Source organism: Cryptotermes secundus, unplaced genomic scaffold (assembly GCF_002891405.2).
Source record: "Cryptotermes secundus unplaced genomic scaffold, Csec_1.0 scaffold989, whole genome shotgun sequence".
Lineage (NCBI taxonomy): Eukaryota > Metazoa > Arthropoda > Insecta > Blattodea > Kalotermitidae > Cryptotermes > Cryptotermes secundus.
The window spans coordinates 291,789-305,724 of NW_019738982.1; the positions used below are offsets into that span (position 1 = coordinate 291,789).

General features: G+C 46.8%; 1 protein-coding gene across 1 annotated transcript in view; it reads right to left on the reverse strand.

Moving 5' to 3' along the window:
- The window catches only part of LOC111871533, a 136,919-nt gene that overhangs the window by 31,303 nt on the left and 91,680 nt on the right, over positions 1-13,936 (reverse strand). The window contains exon 15 of the mRNA XM_023864701.1: positions 13,151-13,207. Coding sequence (XP_023720469.1) covers positions 13,151-13,207 — 57 coding nt within the window. The remainder of the gene's footprint in view (positions 1-13,150; positions 13,208-13,936) is intronic.

The window sequence follows — 13,936 nt, forward strand, 5'->3', positions numbered from 1 at the left end:
TTGAGAACCAATATTAGAGTCAATTTTACCGACCACACAACATATTTTTATTATTATTACACTACATGTTTCGACCTCAAGAGGTCATCCTCAGGTGTACGAACACAGCTGTATAATTACACGCAATCACATTCGTCTTCTCACTTATTCGAGCCTGTATCTTATTCAGGCCCACGCTCAGTAATATAGCAAGTTCCTCTCACAAAACACAAGTTAAAATATTATTCTAAATGTCAAAATTTATAAGAGAATGAATATGTGAGAAGACGAATGTGATTGCGTGTAATTATACAGCTGTGTTCGTACCCCTGAGGATGACCTCTTGAGGTCTAAACATGTAGTGTAATAATAATAATAATAAAAATATGTTGTGTGGTCGGTAAAATTGACTTTAATATTGATTAAATACACAACAGGATGGATTCAGACCGGCAGTGACGGCACGGCACAGGCGAAACAACACGGCAACTAAAACAGAGAGAGCGACGCGCAGATTCACGCAATTCGGCTAAGAAAAGGCTGCGAATTTCGATTCCAATAGCAGACAGAAAACCTCCACATTGGCAGTCGCACATTGCCATAACAGCCGTGCCTACAGTACATATTAACAAGATTGGATAGCGAATTTCATAATATCTTTGCGTGTTCTCAGATTCTTTAATGTTGTTAGCACCGGCCACCCTTATCGGCTGTCCGCGACTGCGTACTCAATACACTGACAGCCACCTGCCCATACCTGGAGGCCGTCCCCTCCACTCGCAAACTGGACGTGACGTCATCACCTGCCGTGGTGATAAGGGGGTCTGCCTACACACACGTCTGACTGCTCAGTCACCTGCTACGTGTAGCATTCACATCGCCAGCTCGGTCGTTACAGGCCACTGGCTGAACGATGGAAGAACCGTGGTTCGATTCCCGGCAGGGGTCCTCCACAGCGTCGAGACCGGCTTTGGGACCCACCCAACCTCATATCCAGCGACAACTGAGGACTTATTCCTGGGGGTAGAGCGACTGGGGCGTGAAGATGACCACTCACTTCCATCTAGTACCGAGATTTAGAATGGTAGAGGTATACCTCCACCCGCCCGAGGAGTCCTACCGAATGTGTAAGATCAAGAAAAACCGAAGTTCGTGGAGGTAGGCCTAGGCCCACTGGGGCTGTAGTGCCAAGGGAAGAAGAAGAGGTATACCTCCACTCCATCACGCGTATTCATGGATAGGTGCTTAATTAATTGCGAACAAGGATAAATTTCAGCTGCCCCAAGCACTGCTCGGTCCACTGTGCACCCCTGGGACTATCAGAGCACTACAAAGAATCCTGCCTGACCTCAGAGAGAGAACCGTCCCGCCTCTAACCACGCAGAGCTGGGCACTAATGGGCGCAAATACGGTGAGGGACAGGTCACACTTTTAGTCACTCTTTTACACAACTCGAAATGCAAGTGTCCATACTGCTGACGTCAGCAGGTGAACCACTCGACAGAGAGGGTGTTAAATGATCTCAATTACATAAATTTTTCAGGTATCTGCGGTGATTCCTCAGGGTTGTGATACAATGCAGTCTTGTAGGCGGATGTCAACCTTTCGGAGTGACATACTGCCCCCATCTTCGAGGCTGAATATGAATGACATTCATGGAACCAGGAGTACGCGAGACTGCTGTGCAGATAGGAGCGCAGTCTGTGGCTCAGGGCAGAATCGAACTCACGCCACGTGCAAATCGGACACGAGTACGAATAAGCTGCTGCGAGGCTTCACGGAACCCACACCATCCACCGGAAGCTTTGCAGCCAGCTGACGCTGCCCACGGTTTCGCCGCCACTGATGGCTCCTCGTACATAGCCTTGAATGCTACGATGGCAGATGAATCTGAATGGATTTGTAAGGAAGCGGTCGTGGATTAATCGAGGTATTATCTCGGCACTTGCCTGGACGAATTGAGGAAAAGAACTAAAAACCGCAGCGAGAACGGAACCCAGTACTTCCCGAATACAAATATAGAGCGTTACTGCTGTGCCATCCCGCTCTGAATTTAATTCTAAAGAATAACCCCTTCAAAATATAGTGGTAACTATACAGTATATACGAGGGTTGTACTGAAAGTCATGAGCAACAATTTTTTGTAAAGTAACATGCTTTATTATTGACAAACTAAATACACCACCTCAATCTACAGACCTTTCTTTATTTTTCCACATAATCGCCACTTCTTTGTACACATTTCTCCCAGCGTTCTGGGAGTTTGAAAATTCCCCTTCTGTAAAATTCCGTTCCAGCCATCCGAAGACACTGACGCACTGCTTTCTGAATTGCCTCCCTTGTCTCAAAACGTTGTCCACGCAGCTGATCCGAAAAGATGGTAGGCGGAGGGTGCAAGACCAGGGCTATAGGAGGGGTGTGGAAGAGCTTTCCACCCCATCTTTGCAATTGCTTCCAATGTGAGGCGAGCGGCGTGGAGGCGATCGTTGTCATGCAGGATGATGATGTTTCGTCCCGGACGTTTATCGCGCAATGCACTACGGAGCTTGTACAGCATCTGGACATAACGAGCAGCATTGATGGTTTGCCTAGGTTCCAGGAATTCGGCCAGAATAAACCCCTCTGCATCCCAGAAGACTGTGCCCATCACCTTCACAGCTGATGGCACTGTCTTTGCCTTCTTTTCTGATGGAGAATGCAAATGGTGCCATTCCATACTCTGCCGTTTCGTTTCAGGCTCGAAATGGTGAAACCAACTTTCGTCACCTGTCACAATACAGAGCAAAAAATCATCGCCTTCGTGTCGATATCTCTGCAGCAGTTCTGAGGTGATGGCTTTTCGCTGACCTTTGTGGTCTTCGGTCAATAACTGCGGGACCCAACGAGCACAAACTTTCCTATAGCCCAAGCTTTCAATCATCTCATGTACTGCACTGTGCCCTATTCCAAGTTTTCGGGCTATTGTGTCCACAGTCACACAGTCATCTTGAATGATCTCATCCACTCTTTCCTCGTTGCGTTCAGTTGAGGCTGTTCGAGAACGACCGCTCCGAGGCTCGTCTTCGATGCTGGTGTTCCCATCTTTAAAATGTTTCACCCATCTTCGAACACTGCTCGCACCCATGCACACTTCCATAAGCACGCTGAAGTCTCTGGTGAATTTCTGCTGCAGGGATTTCCTCTTTCACAAGAAATTCGATGACAGCACGCTGGCGAAACGACATGTGGTTGTCGGCCATTTTGTTAGGAGTGATACTGGTCACGTGATGCAAGCTATTGACGTCACTAGACATCAAGGTTAGCACAACAGCTGGTTCCACCTACCACCATACTCTCTTCCGTCTGCTGTTCTCAGGTTGCATGCAAAAAAAGTTTCTCATGGCTTTCGGTACGACCTGCGTATCACCTGCTCTAATATTTATAGAACTGTGCATTCTGCCCACACAGGGTATTCGTGTGTTTCCTGTGATTCTCACAATAAACAGCGACTGTTCCTTTTTCTTGCCAGTTTCCTTGATGTGCCCTCGCCCTAAGGGAATAAACGGCTTTTCTAAACCTCATGCTCGTTGAATTCTGGTCTTTACCTTGCTTATTTCACGACGTCGACAGTATCAAGACAATACAGTGTCGATGAGAGAATGATCAGTGAACGTAAAGCGGTTGGTGGAATGGACACTGACAGGGGAAACCCAAGTGCCACTTGCTGAATTTTACGAAGATGATTCACAGCCAGTATTTTTCTCCATCACTTCATTACTCACACTTAAAGTCGTTTCAGTCCATGTTCCATGACGATAACAGAAACTGTCTGCCGCATGATAAGTGGTCTCCATATTTACCGATCCATTAATTTACGCGCAGCCCACTCCAGCTGCTAGTACTCATACCTCTAGCACAGCAAGATAAGGCGGACACGCTGATTAGATTTGGCTTCGTCACTATCAGACCGTGCAAACATGGCGGCCCCTCCTGTGCTGTCTGACGCTGTCATGTTCACAGCACCTGCTAAGTAGACCGGGATAGCTTAGTCGGTATAGTAACCAGACCACCGGAAATCTGGTTTCCACAGCTTCCAGACCAGTTCTGAGGCTCACCCAGCCTCCTCTCCACTGGGTACCGGCGGCTCTTTCCCTATGGGATAAAGTGGCAGCGAGGTTAAGAGTGTGTGGGGCTGTACCTCCACTCGCTCATACGTCTTCATGACTTAATGCTTAATTAAGCACAAGCACAAATGGATACGTATCGAGCGGTTGGCATTTCTGCTTCGTATTCGGGAAGTCGCGGGTTCAAATCTCGGCTACAAGACTGACTAACCTAAATTTCTGGTCGTTCTCCCCTCAGCCCGTGTAGAATTACTCTTCAATATCCTTCTATTCTTATAATCTGAACTGCTGACAGCGTCATTAAATGAGCAACTATAACGATAATAATTTTCACGGCAATTTTAAGATGGACAACTTCTCCGACGCGTGTGTTCAGAACAATGCTTTCTTTTGGGTACGCTGCTCAACGGATCACCCTGTATAAAACAGCACGCCGACGTACTTGGACGTTACTGTAACTAAGGCACAAAGCCACTTTGGCTTGAAGAGGCCATGATGAGATAGGGGCCTACTGACACACAAAAGGCTGAAGGTACCGGTGAGTCAGTCACACGTTGCCAACTAAAGCCTGTTACGTAAGAAAAACTCGTCTGCCTTTATGCTTATATGGCAAGACATGCACACCGACTCACATCACGCGAGCAGCTGAACAGTGCATGGTGCAGGTGTCGAACCGCTTCATTAGATGGGCAGAGTGGTCAGATGCACAATCACGCATGCGCCTAACCTCTCCCCAACTATATCCGAAAACCTTAAAACATTAGTGCATATATGCGAACTACAGTAAATCCTCGCTAATCCGGATCGAAATATGAAAAATTCTGTTCACAGTTGAGTGCGTACTTTAAGATATACACGGGATTTAGGGGCAAAAGGACTTTCAGACTGTGCTGAGGGCAGCTGGAGAAACTGAAACCACGCAAGAAAATATCCAAGTCTGGCTTCAATTGGATGAAGGAGACCCTGGATTCCGGCTTCTGACAGAGGAAGAAGTTGCTGCAGTGATATTTTCTATTTTTTTCATCAGAGCTACCTATAGTATTAAATTTTCTATTTACTTCGTTTCAACGTTTCTTTTTGTGTCTTTTAGGACTATCTTTTGCTTCATTAATCCGGATAAGCGAGGGTTTACTGTATACGTATAATTTTCTGAATATGTGAGTCAAGTCAAAGTCACATTGCGACTGACGGTCAGTCAGTCTCTCTGTCTTGGTGTCGAGCCCCGGCTGGGGCTCATGGCCAAATGTTACTTTTTAAATTACAGCTTTTTTATTGCTAGTGGGGTGGGACTAAGTCCCTTGTACTGCGGCCACTTCTGGCCTATTGTACAAACCCCAGATGATAGGTGAGGGTGATTCTGGAGCAATTGGTGGAATGAAGATTGGCAGGGGAAACCGAAGTACTCGGAGAAAACCTGCCCCAGCGCCACTTTGTCCATCACAAATCCCACTTGACCAGACCCGGGATCGAACCCGGGCCGCCGCGGTGGGAAGCCAGCGACTAATCGCTTGAGCTATGGAGCGGCCTCTAAATGAAAGTTACTGCCCTGTCCATGTGGGGCGCCCTCTCTGACGAGAGGTCGGGTCTGTCATTTGTCAGTCATAGTCAATAGTATTAGTCCACTGTCACTATGTACACTTATTTACAACTGAGTTTTAATATCTAGTATGTATAATATATACTCCTGAACATTCGAGCTGCAATGCTGAGTCTTTATATAGTCTGTGTACAGTTCTAACGCCTGCGCAATTAGCGCCTCATCACGTGTCAGTGAACTTCCATGTTTGTCCATTAAAAGGGAACAGTTCATTTAGAGTTCCCTGTTCCCAGGGCGCCCGTTAAGTCTTTCAGAGTCTTGTCCTTGTGTTTACAATTACCAAACTTCAGAAGTGTGTAACCGCTGGGTGAGCCAGCGGGCCCGACAGCCATGTCCGAGAGCAGTTCTGCCGTCCTTACGTTCGGAATTCCACGCTTCGTACCTGAATGTACTACTATGTTTTGTAAAAATAATTTAGGATGAGAACATTTTTTAGATTACACACATTTCAAGTTGTTTCCTATCCTTTTCGCTTTTGTCAATATAAATAAATTTTGTAAAGGTAAATTTGTCCCTGTGCTTAATTAATTGAGCATTAAAACATGAAGACGTATGGGGGAGTGGATGTACACTTTCACTAGATGGAGGTCAGTGGCCAGCTTCACGCCACGGCAGCTTTACCTCCGTGGAAACTGCCACCAGTACCCATTGTATAGGAGGTTGGAAGGGCCCCAGAGCCAGTCTGGACGCTGTGAAGAGTAATCTAACCCTGACCTATACCCACTGAGCTATCGCGATCCCAAACAAATTCTGTACTGGTATCATATTGCGACATAGTTGCTCAAAGCAAGAACTGCGGAGCCAAAGAAACAGCCGTTGCTAGCGAACGACCCTGAAACAACATTCGTTTCTAGGCAACAGCCGCGAAACAGACAACGGAACGTCTGAAGCTAAGCAGCAGATTCCTAATAAGCAGGAACAGACGGCCGCTGCAAGGGAACACGGCTCGGTAAACACGTTCCCGTGGCAACAGAGGAACGGCGTTGTCTACACGGTCCGTGCCTTGGAGTTATAAGTAAGACAACCGGGGCAACCAAAGCAGTTCTGTATGAAAGTCTGTGAAGAAAATGGCCAGTTGGAAGGGAGCCGCCTTTCAGAGATGACCTACGCCAGGAAGCAGACGCCGTTACCAGGAAAAGGCTTCGCGGGTGCTTGGTGCTGAGATCAGAAGTAGCGCTGTAATTAAATGCAGTCACGAGTCGTGTGTTTAAAGTGCAATATCCGGAAGAAAAAAAAAACCCGTCTACAGTCGCGCACTCCATACTACGCGACAATATCATAATGTGCCTTTTTCCCGGAAAAAGCAGAGAGTGCGGGAAGGGTACCTAGACCATGGGCCCGACCGGTGCGTGAAAGCAGCCGCGCTTACGGAACTCACGTAGGCTGCAGCAAAGTGTACAGGTTACACCGCTATTCAGACTACACAGCGCTGGATGGTAGGATGTCTGGCGAACGGTGAACAGGAAAGGATTTGGAAGGAAGAGGTTGTGGTCTATTCCCGACATTTGTCTGGGTCGACTGAGGAGATACGGAAAACCACAGTGAGGTTAGTCGCTGTTCTGACCCAGGTTCGAACCGAACACCTGCCGAATACGAGTCTCAAGTGCTACTACCGTTATGCTAACCCGCTAGGCCGAACAGAGATTCTGCGCGCTTGTCTCCTCGTTTACTTTTGCTTCTTGTCATGCTCACACTTCGTGTTATTTGGGCTGGCAGCTGACGCAGAGCGGAGGCATTTCCGGGGCGGCCAATCACTTCTGTTTGAGTATCTCGAAAACAGGAAGACTTACGGGGAAAGTACACCGGGCATAAAATGCGTGTTTCGTTTTCCTCTACAATGTTTGTTGGAAGCATTTTTTCGCCCTGACAAATATTCCGCGAGTTACGCTCGAGATGGGCGCAGTGTGAAACGTAGGAGTGCCGAACAGACGTGAACAACAAACACTTCCAACTAATTCACACAAAAAATGAACTATTCATGTAATGCATTGAAGACATTTGGAACTCGTATATTCAATACGCAAGAATGGTCTCCCGAATACACCAAAATATCACCGAAGCCTGTAACTTTCTGAAGATAATTAAGCGAACCGTCCTCAGACCTGAATTTATAGGTCTACATTTATATCGTGACATATTTGCCCAAAGCAAGAACTGTGGAACCAGAGAAGTAGCCGTTGCTTGCGAACGACTCTGAAACATTTGTTTCTAAGCAGCGGCTCTGTAAACACTTTCCTGAGGCAAAAGATAAGAATGCAACAACAGAGGTACTGTTGGAAACGGGGTTTTCTACTCAGTCCGTGCAGAGGGGTTATAAGATAGTTTGGGCGTGTGGAGGTGGGATCGGATACTTCCACCGTAGCTCTGCAAGTCGCAGAGGCGACTAAAAGGGAAGTATCGAATTTGAGGCAGTAATATATGGTCGCGAGTCCCGGACTCGGGCCCGAGAATGACTGCGTTGGCGAGGGCCAGCAGCAATTGTAAACGACAGACCCGTCCTCTCGTCGGGAGACAGCGCCTCACATCAACAAACACGCAACTTTCTGACCGTAATAAAAATCTGGTCCTAACCCCGGATGGGCGCTTTATCCCAAGATAGACTGGCCGACTGACCATCGGTCATAAGACTCAACTCGATTAGAATCAGTTCTGTACGGGAGTCTGTGAAAAAAAGGGACACAGCCGCCGTTCTGAGAGGACTTGAGCGCGTGAAGCAGAGGACTTGCCATTGTTAGAAGCTGTTACCAGGCAATTACTAGTGAAGACAATGCGGGCTGGAAAAGACTTGTAAAGTGTGGAAATCAGTGATGGCGCTGTAATCTAGTGTGATTACGAATTGTGCTTCTAAGTGGTCAATAAATCCAATATCCGATCCAAAATCCCGTCTATAGTCACTCATACTTGATAATATAATTACGTATTTAAGTACAATACAATTGACCGTGCAGCTAATGTCCTTTATGCTAGATTTTATGGGGACATCTACAAGAAAAATGCTTCGAATGTTTGAGAAAGAGATGGAATTTTAGAAAAAAAAAACCAAGCAGAAAGTCGCGCTGAAATCAGATTCATTTTGTTTTTTCAGTGCAGTGGTCAGTGGCAATACACCTCTGAAGCATATGTTAAACAATTTATATACAGGGTTATTAAAAAAGAATGAACCGATTTTATTAAAGGAAAGTAATGCGTGTATAAAACTCCAGCCAAGTCACAAGTATTCTACTCACAATCAACTTTTATTTCCTGTCTTACAAGTGTTCAATGTGGCCACCACCTGCAGCACGGGCAACATCAATGCAATAAGAGAATTCATCCCAGGCGCGTATCAGCATATCACGATGCACTGACTTAATCGCTGTTGTTATTCGATGTTTAAGGTCATCGAGGTTAGTGGGTAGCGGTGGAACATAAACGTGATCTTTTACATATACCCACAAGAAGAAATCACACACGGTGAGGTCTGGGGATCTCGCAGGCCAAGCACAAAGAGCAAGGTCTTGGGCCCCTTTCCGACCAATCCATCGCTGGGGCACTTTTTCATTTAAAAAAGCTCGGACCATCAGGTGCCAATGGGGCGGTGCTCCATCTTGTTGAAAAATGAAGTCATGCGAATCTGCTTGCAGTGAAGTGAAGAGCCAGTTTTGGAGCATATCGAGATAGGTTTGTCCTGTAACGGTGTTTCCTTCAAAGAAAAAGGGACCATAAACCTTGTCCTGAGACACAGCACAGAAGACGTTCACCTTAGGGGAATCTCTTTCGTGCTCAACTGTTTCATGTGGGTGCTCTGTTCACCAAACACGCACATTGTGACGACTGACTGTGCCGCTCAAGTGAAAATTAAACGTGAAATGAAGGTTTCGTCTTCCATCATCTCCAGCATCGAATCGCAAAATTCCATCCGCTTCTTTTTGTCGTCATTGGTAAGTGCCTGAACGAGCTGCAGTCTGTATGGTTTCATATGTAGACGTACTGTTACCACACGCCAGACAGTGGATTGAGGGATCGCAAGCTCACGGCTAGCTCCATTTGTTGACTTCCGCGGGCTCCTCTCAAACGCAGCACGGATTCTCGCCACTTGTTCCTCCGAGACTCGTGGTCGTCCTGGACTTTTTCCTTTACACAGACACCCACTCTCTTGGAACTACCGTCGAATGTTCTTAGGACAGGGCGGATTAATGCCGAATCGCCTTCGAAAAGCACGCTGCACCGTGACAACCGAATTTGTTTTCGCGAACTCGAGAACGCAGAACGCCTTTTGCTGAGGACTCGCCATTCCGAGGGTAAACGAACTGAACGTTGCCGGAAGAATGACGCGACTTCAGCGCCCCTGTGGCAGCCATTCACAACTTAGATAACTCCTCTTTCAAATGGTCACTGACTCATTCCATGACGATGCTTGAGAACTGAAGCAATGAGTCATGAAATCGGTTCATTCTTTTTTAATAACCCTGTACTTTCTTTTACGTCTTCGTGTGGCCTGTGGAATAGCGGTGAACTGTGAGGCCATAATATCGACTGGCCATTCGCTGATTGTCTGAACAAGCATCGTCAAAGCTGAATGTGGATTTGTTTCTTTATTGTCTGTGAGTAGCTCATTTTACTCTTTCGTTATTTCAGCGCGACGCTTCTGATCCTGTGTGATTTCACAATTCTGTCCCAATTTTCCTCGTCTGCGCAGCTCTCGATATTTGCACGGTACTTAGTTTCATGTCTTACCACCGACGAACAATAATCCTCCTGTAGACTTTCACAGAGCCGACAGCTCGAGCAGCGCACATGTGTCAGTCAGGTGAACTAATCGCTTGACCGCTCCTGTGAAGGGGGCGTGGTCTTACCACGGGAGCAGAAAAACGCAAACTGTCCGTCCACTGCTATCAGCTTAAGTGCTGTGTGCCCTTCTGTGACTTGATAACACACTTCCGGAACACACTAACCGGTCTGCAGTTACCGGATCCTCAAACTGTAAACGTCCACATGCAATTCTTACAAGACTCCTCTAACACAACTGTACACTGCGCACGCTAACGGCGGTACAAGTCTGGGCATGGATGCAGAGCGTTACAATTCTTGTACGTTCACCCCGTTAATGCAGGTTCTGTCTAATTACCTGGGGGGGGGGCGCAAGACTTGGCAGAAGACGTACTGAACATACAATGTGTGCAACAGGTCCCGTCCGGAACATTCTTCGAGCGTTACGCTTGAATGTTCCTTATTTGCTCTGTGGTTTTAACGAAAGTTGTATGCGTCCACAAACTATATTGAATCTTCAAAATATGAAATTGAATGAAAATCTTATCACCTGTTCTCCATTTCCGAAGTGCACATGTACAGACCGACCTACACGGTAAAGCTAAAAGCGCCTTTTTGAACCGAAGGCGTCCATAATGGCGCTTTCTGAAAGTGTTTACTGTTACTGATCAACAGAAAGCACCACCAGGCAACCGCGAGACTGTACAAAGCTTCGTCCTCAGATATGCACGTCTATCAGTTTCACGTATCCACTGTAGTCAAGTCGTTCATTCACAAATGCATCATCTGTCACCAGTAACGTCATCTTCCACACGAGTCAGCGAAAGAATGCACACCAACTGCGTAGGATTTGAGGTTCTCATAGCGGGCGTTATGAAGAGTTCTATCCCCCGGGATATAACGCCACGTAGTCCGTTGAACGTCCACCGACGCTTCAGAGGAACATATCGCATCCATCTTCAGAATCGAAGAATAATCCGTGCGCAAGAAACCAGAATGAAAAAGAGGGTGACAAGCAGAGCCACCTGATTTCACGCTGATTTCTTGCCTGGCTTATTCTCAGATCCTGAAGCTGGAAGCGATGTGTTCCTCCGAAACATCGGTTAACTTTCAACGGACTACAGAGCGTTATATACTGGAAGACAGTACTACTCTGCGATACAAAACCGAGATGCCAAGAAGCAAGCCGGACGGAAGTGTCAAACAGGGGGGATGGGGGGCAGCTGATAAGAAGGTGTGTGTGGATGGGGAACGTACAAGGCAAAAGGTTCCTTCTTCACTCCCTCAGAAGTTACTTGCCATCACATTAAACTGGTACCAGCGAACTGCTCGCGGAAAATCTGTCGCTTAGCACCCATAGCTATGGCCGACAGGCAGTTTAGACTGCGCAGGCGCGATATGATGAACTCGATACGTTCTGACACACAGCTTTATATAATCCATTTACCTGCTGAGCTGAACAGCCAATAGCCAGAGTCAGCACAGATACAAACGGCAGCAAAATAACAGCACAGAGCAAAACAACATAATGAAAAAGAGAAACAAAGAAAAATGAACTAACTAGTTTAAGATTTAACACTCAAACAAGAGTTCCTATGAACATCGGTAAGTTTACAAACTGCAATTGCGGTTGAATCAGCGTCTAACCCAAGGGCAGTGGCTGGAGCATGTTCAAGTCGAGAATGTTCCGAGTAGGAACGCGAAGGCCGACTATTTCGGGGTCAGAGGGGGCAACATTTAGCGCCACAAAAAGCATCAAAGTGATGTCTCCATAAGCAGTGCCGGCAATGCTACGAACAGTAAAGTCCCTGAAACCTCGCTAATTTGGAGAACCAAAGTCACCGCCGTGAAAACCTCGAATCTTACAAAATAAGTTAATTTTTTTAAACACAGTCTCAGTAATACCAAGGATGTAGGCTACATAATTTGTTTTCGAGACTGATGTCAAAACTTACATTTTACATTTTATGTCAAGTGTGAGTAAATTTATGAAATTTGATGTTTCAAAATAAAACTGTATCAACTAAAAAGACATGTAAAGTCCATTTTATAATTTCCCTGAACATATTTTCAGTAGCTCTTCCATAATTCAGGCTTTCACTAATCTGGACAATCCCAATTAGTCCCAATTAGTGAGGTCCTACTGTAATTAAGAACTTGAAGGCGTGTGAGAGATGGATGTATAGACCCACTAGTTGTTAGTGAGTGGTCAGATTCACACTCCGGCCGGTTTAACCCCGGTACCCATAGCCGGTCTGGACGCTGTGGAGAAAAGAAAAATCTTACCCCGGCCAGGACTCGAACTTCGTCCAGCCTGTAGCCAGTCGCTATACCGACTGAACTACACCGCCTCCTACTAATACTCGTAGTAACAGTAACGGTAATAGCTGGGGTTCAATTCCCGGCAGGGGCAAGGCATTGTTCTCTTCTCCATAACGTCCAGCTCGGCTCTGGGGCTCACCAAGCCTCCTACCCAATGGGTAGTGCGGACTCTTTCCTGGGGGTAAAGCTGCCGGGGCGTGAAGCTGACCATTCATTATCTAATGCAGAGGTCAAGAAAAATTGATCTATACCTCCACTCCCCATACGTCTTCATGGCGTGGTGTTTAACTAATTAAGTACAGGGCCAACTTTAATAACAATATGAATCGTACAGAAATATTCTTTACGGCAGAACAGATAATGCAATACCGACTGAAACACTGCAGTCGTATGGACTTACCGGAGGCAGCTCGGGTGGGCGACAGCGCGTCCTTTTTGTGTTCCTTAGGGCCGTTTCCTGCAACAAAACGACACGAGAACATAAGCCGCTGAAACAAGGAGACGGACAGACTGGCTCAGCGATACCGCTCCTCGCTTGTGTTCCCGGGCAGCTCGGCACCGGCTATCCCCCTCCAGACACTCTGTTTTTTTCCTAAAGACTTCCATGCGAATGCTGGGATAGTACCTTCACTGTCACGACAGCCTCAGTCATCCTACTATTCATCTGAAGCAACAGTACGGACGGCGTCGAAGAGGTCTGACGCCAGGACTCTGACACAATTACCCCAGTGCGTTGCTTATGAACTGAAGCAAGTTCAGGAAATTTCTTCAGGGTTCCTGCGACCCCGTTTATTTAGCAGCTTGGATTTCCAAATTCCACATGAAACTGCGTACCACAGTTTCAACAGTTCTCCACACATGGTTCGATAATGCAGTTAGCTGCACGAGCAGGACAGTAATTTTCTGCTTAACTTCGTCAGCTTCGGGCCCTGTGGGGGACCCATCGCCATTCATGTGTTTCGAAATGGGGCCTCTACATTCAACGAAAGGAAGGACCTCACTGATACTGTCCTAGTTGGACGAGGGGCCAACATGACTCTGTAACTGAGCTATCTATGGTGAACTATAAATCTGGCAGCAGAACACACACCTAGTTTCAGTGCAAGTTCGGGGCGTCGAGTCAGGAAGCCACGGGGGGGGGGGGGGGGGGGCCCCCCAGCCCCTACACACAGGGGGACAAAAAGAC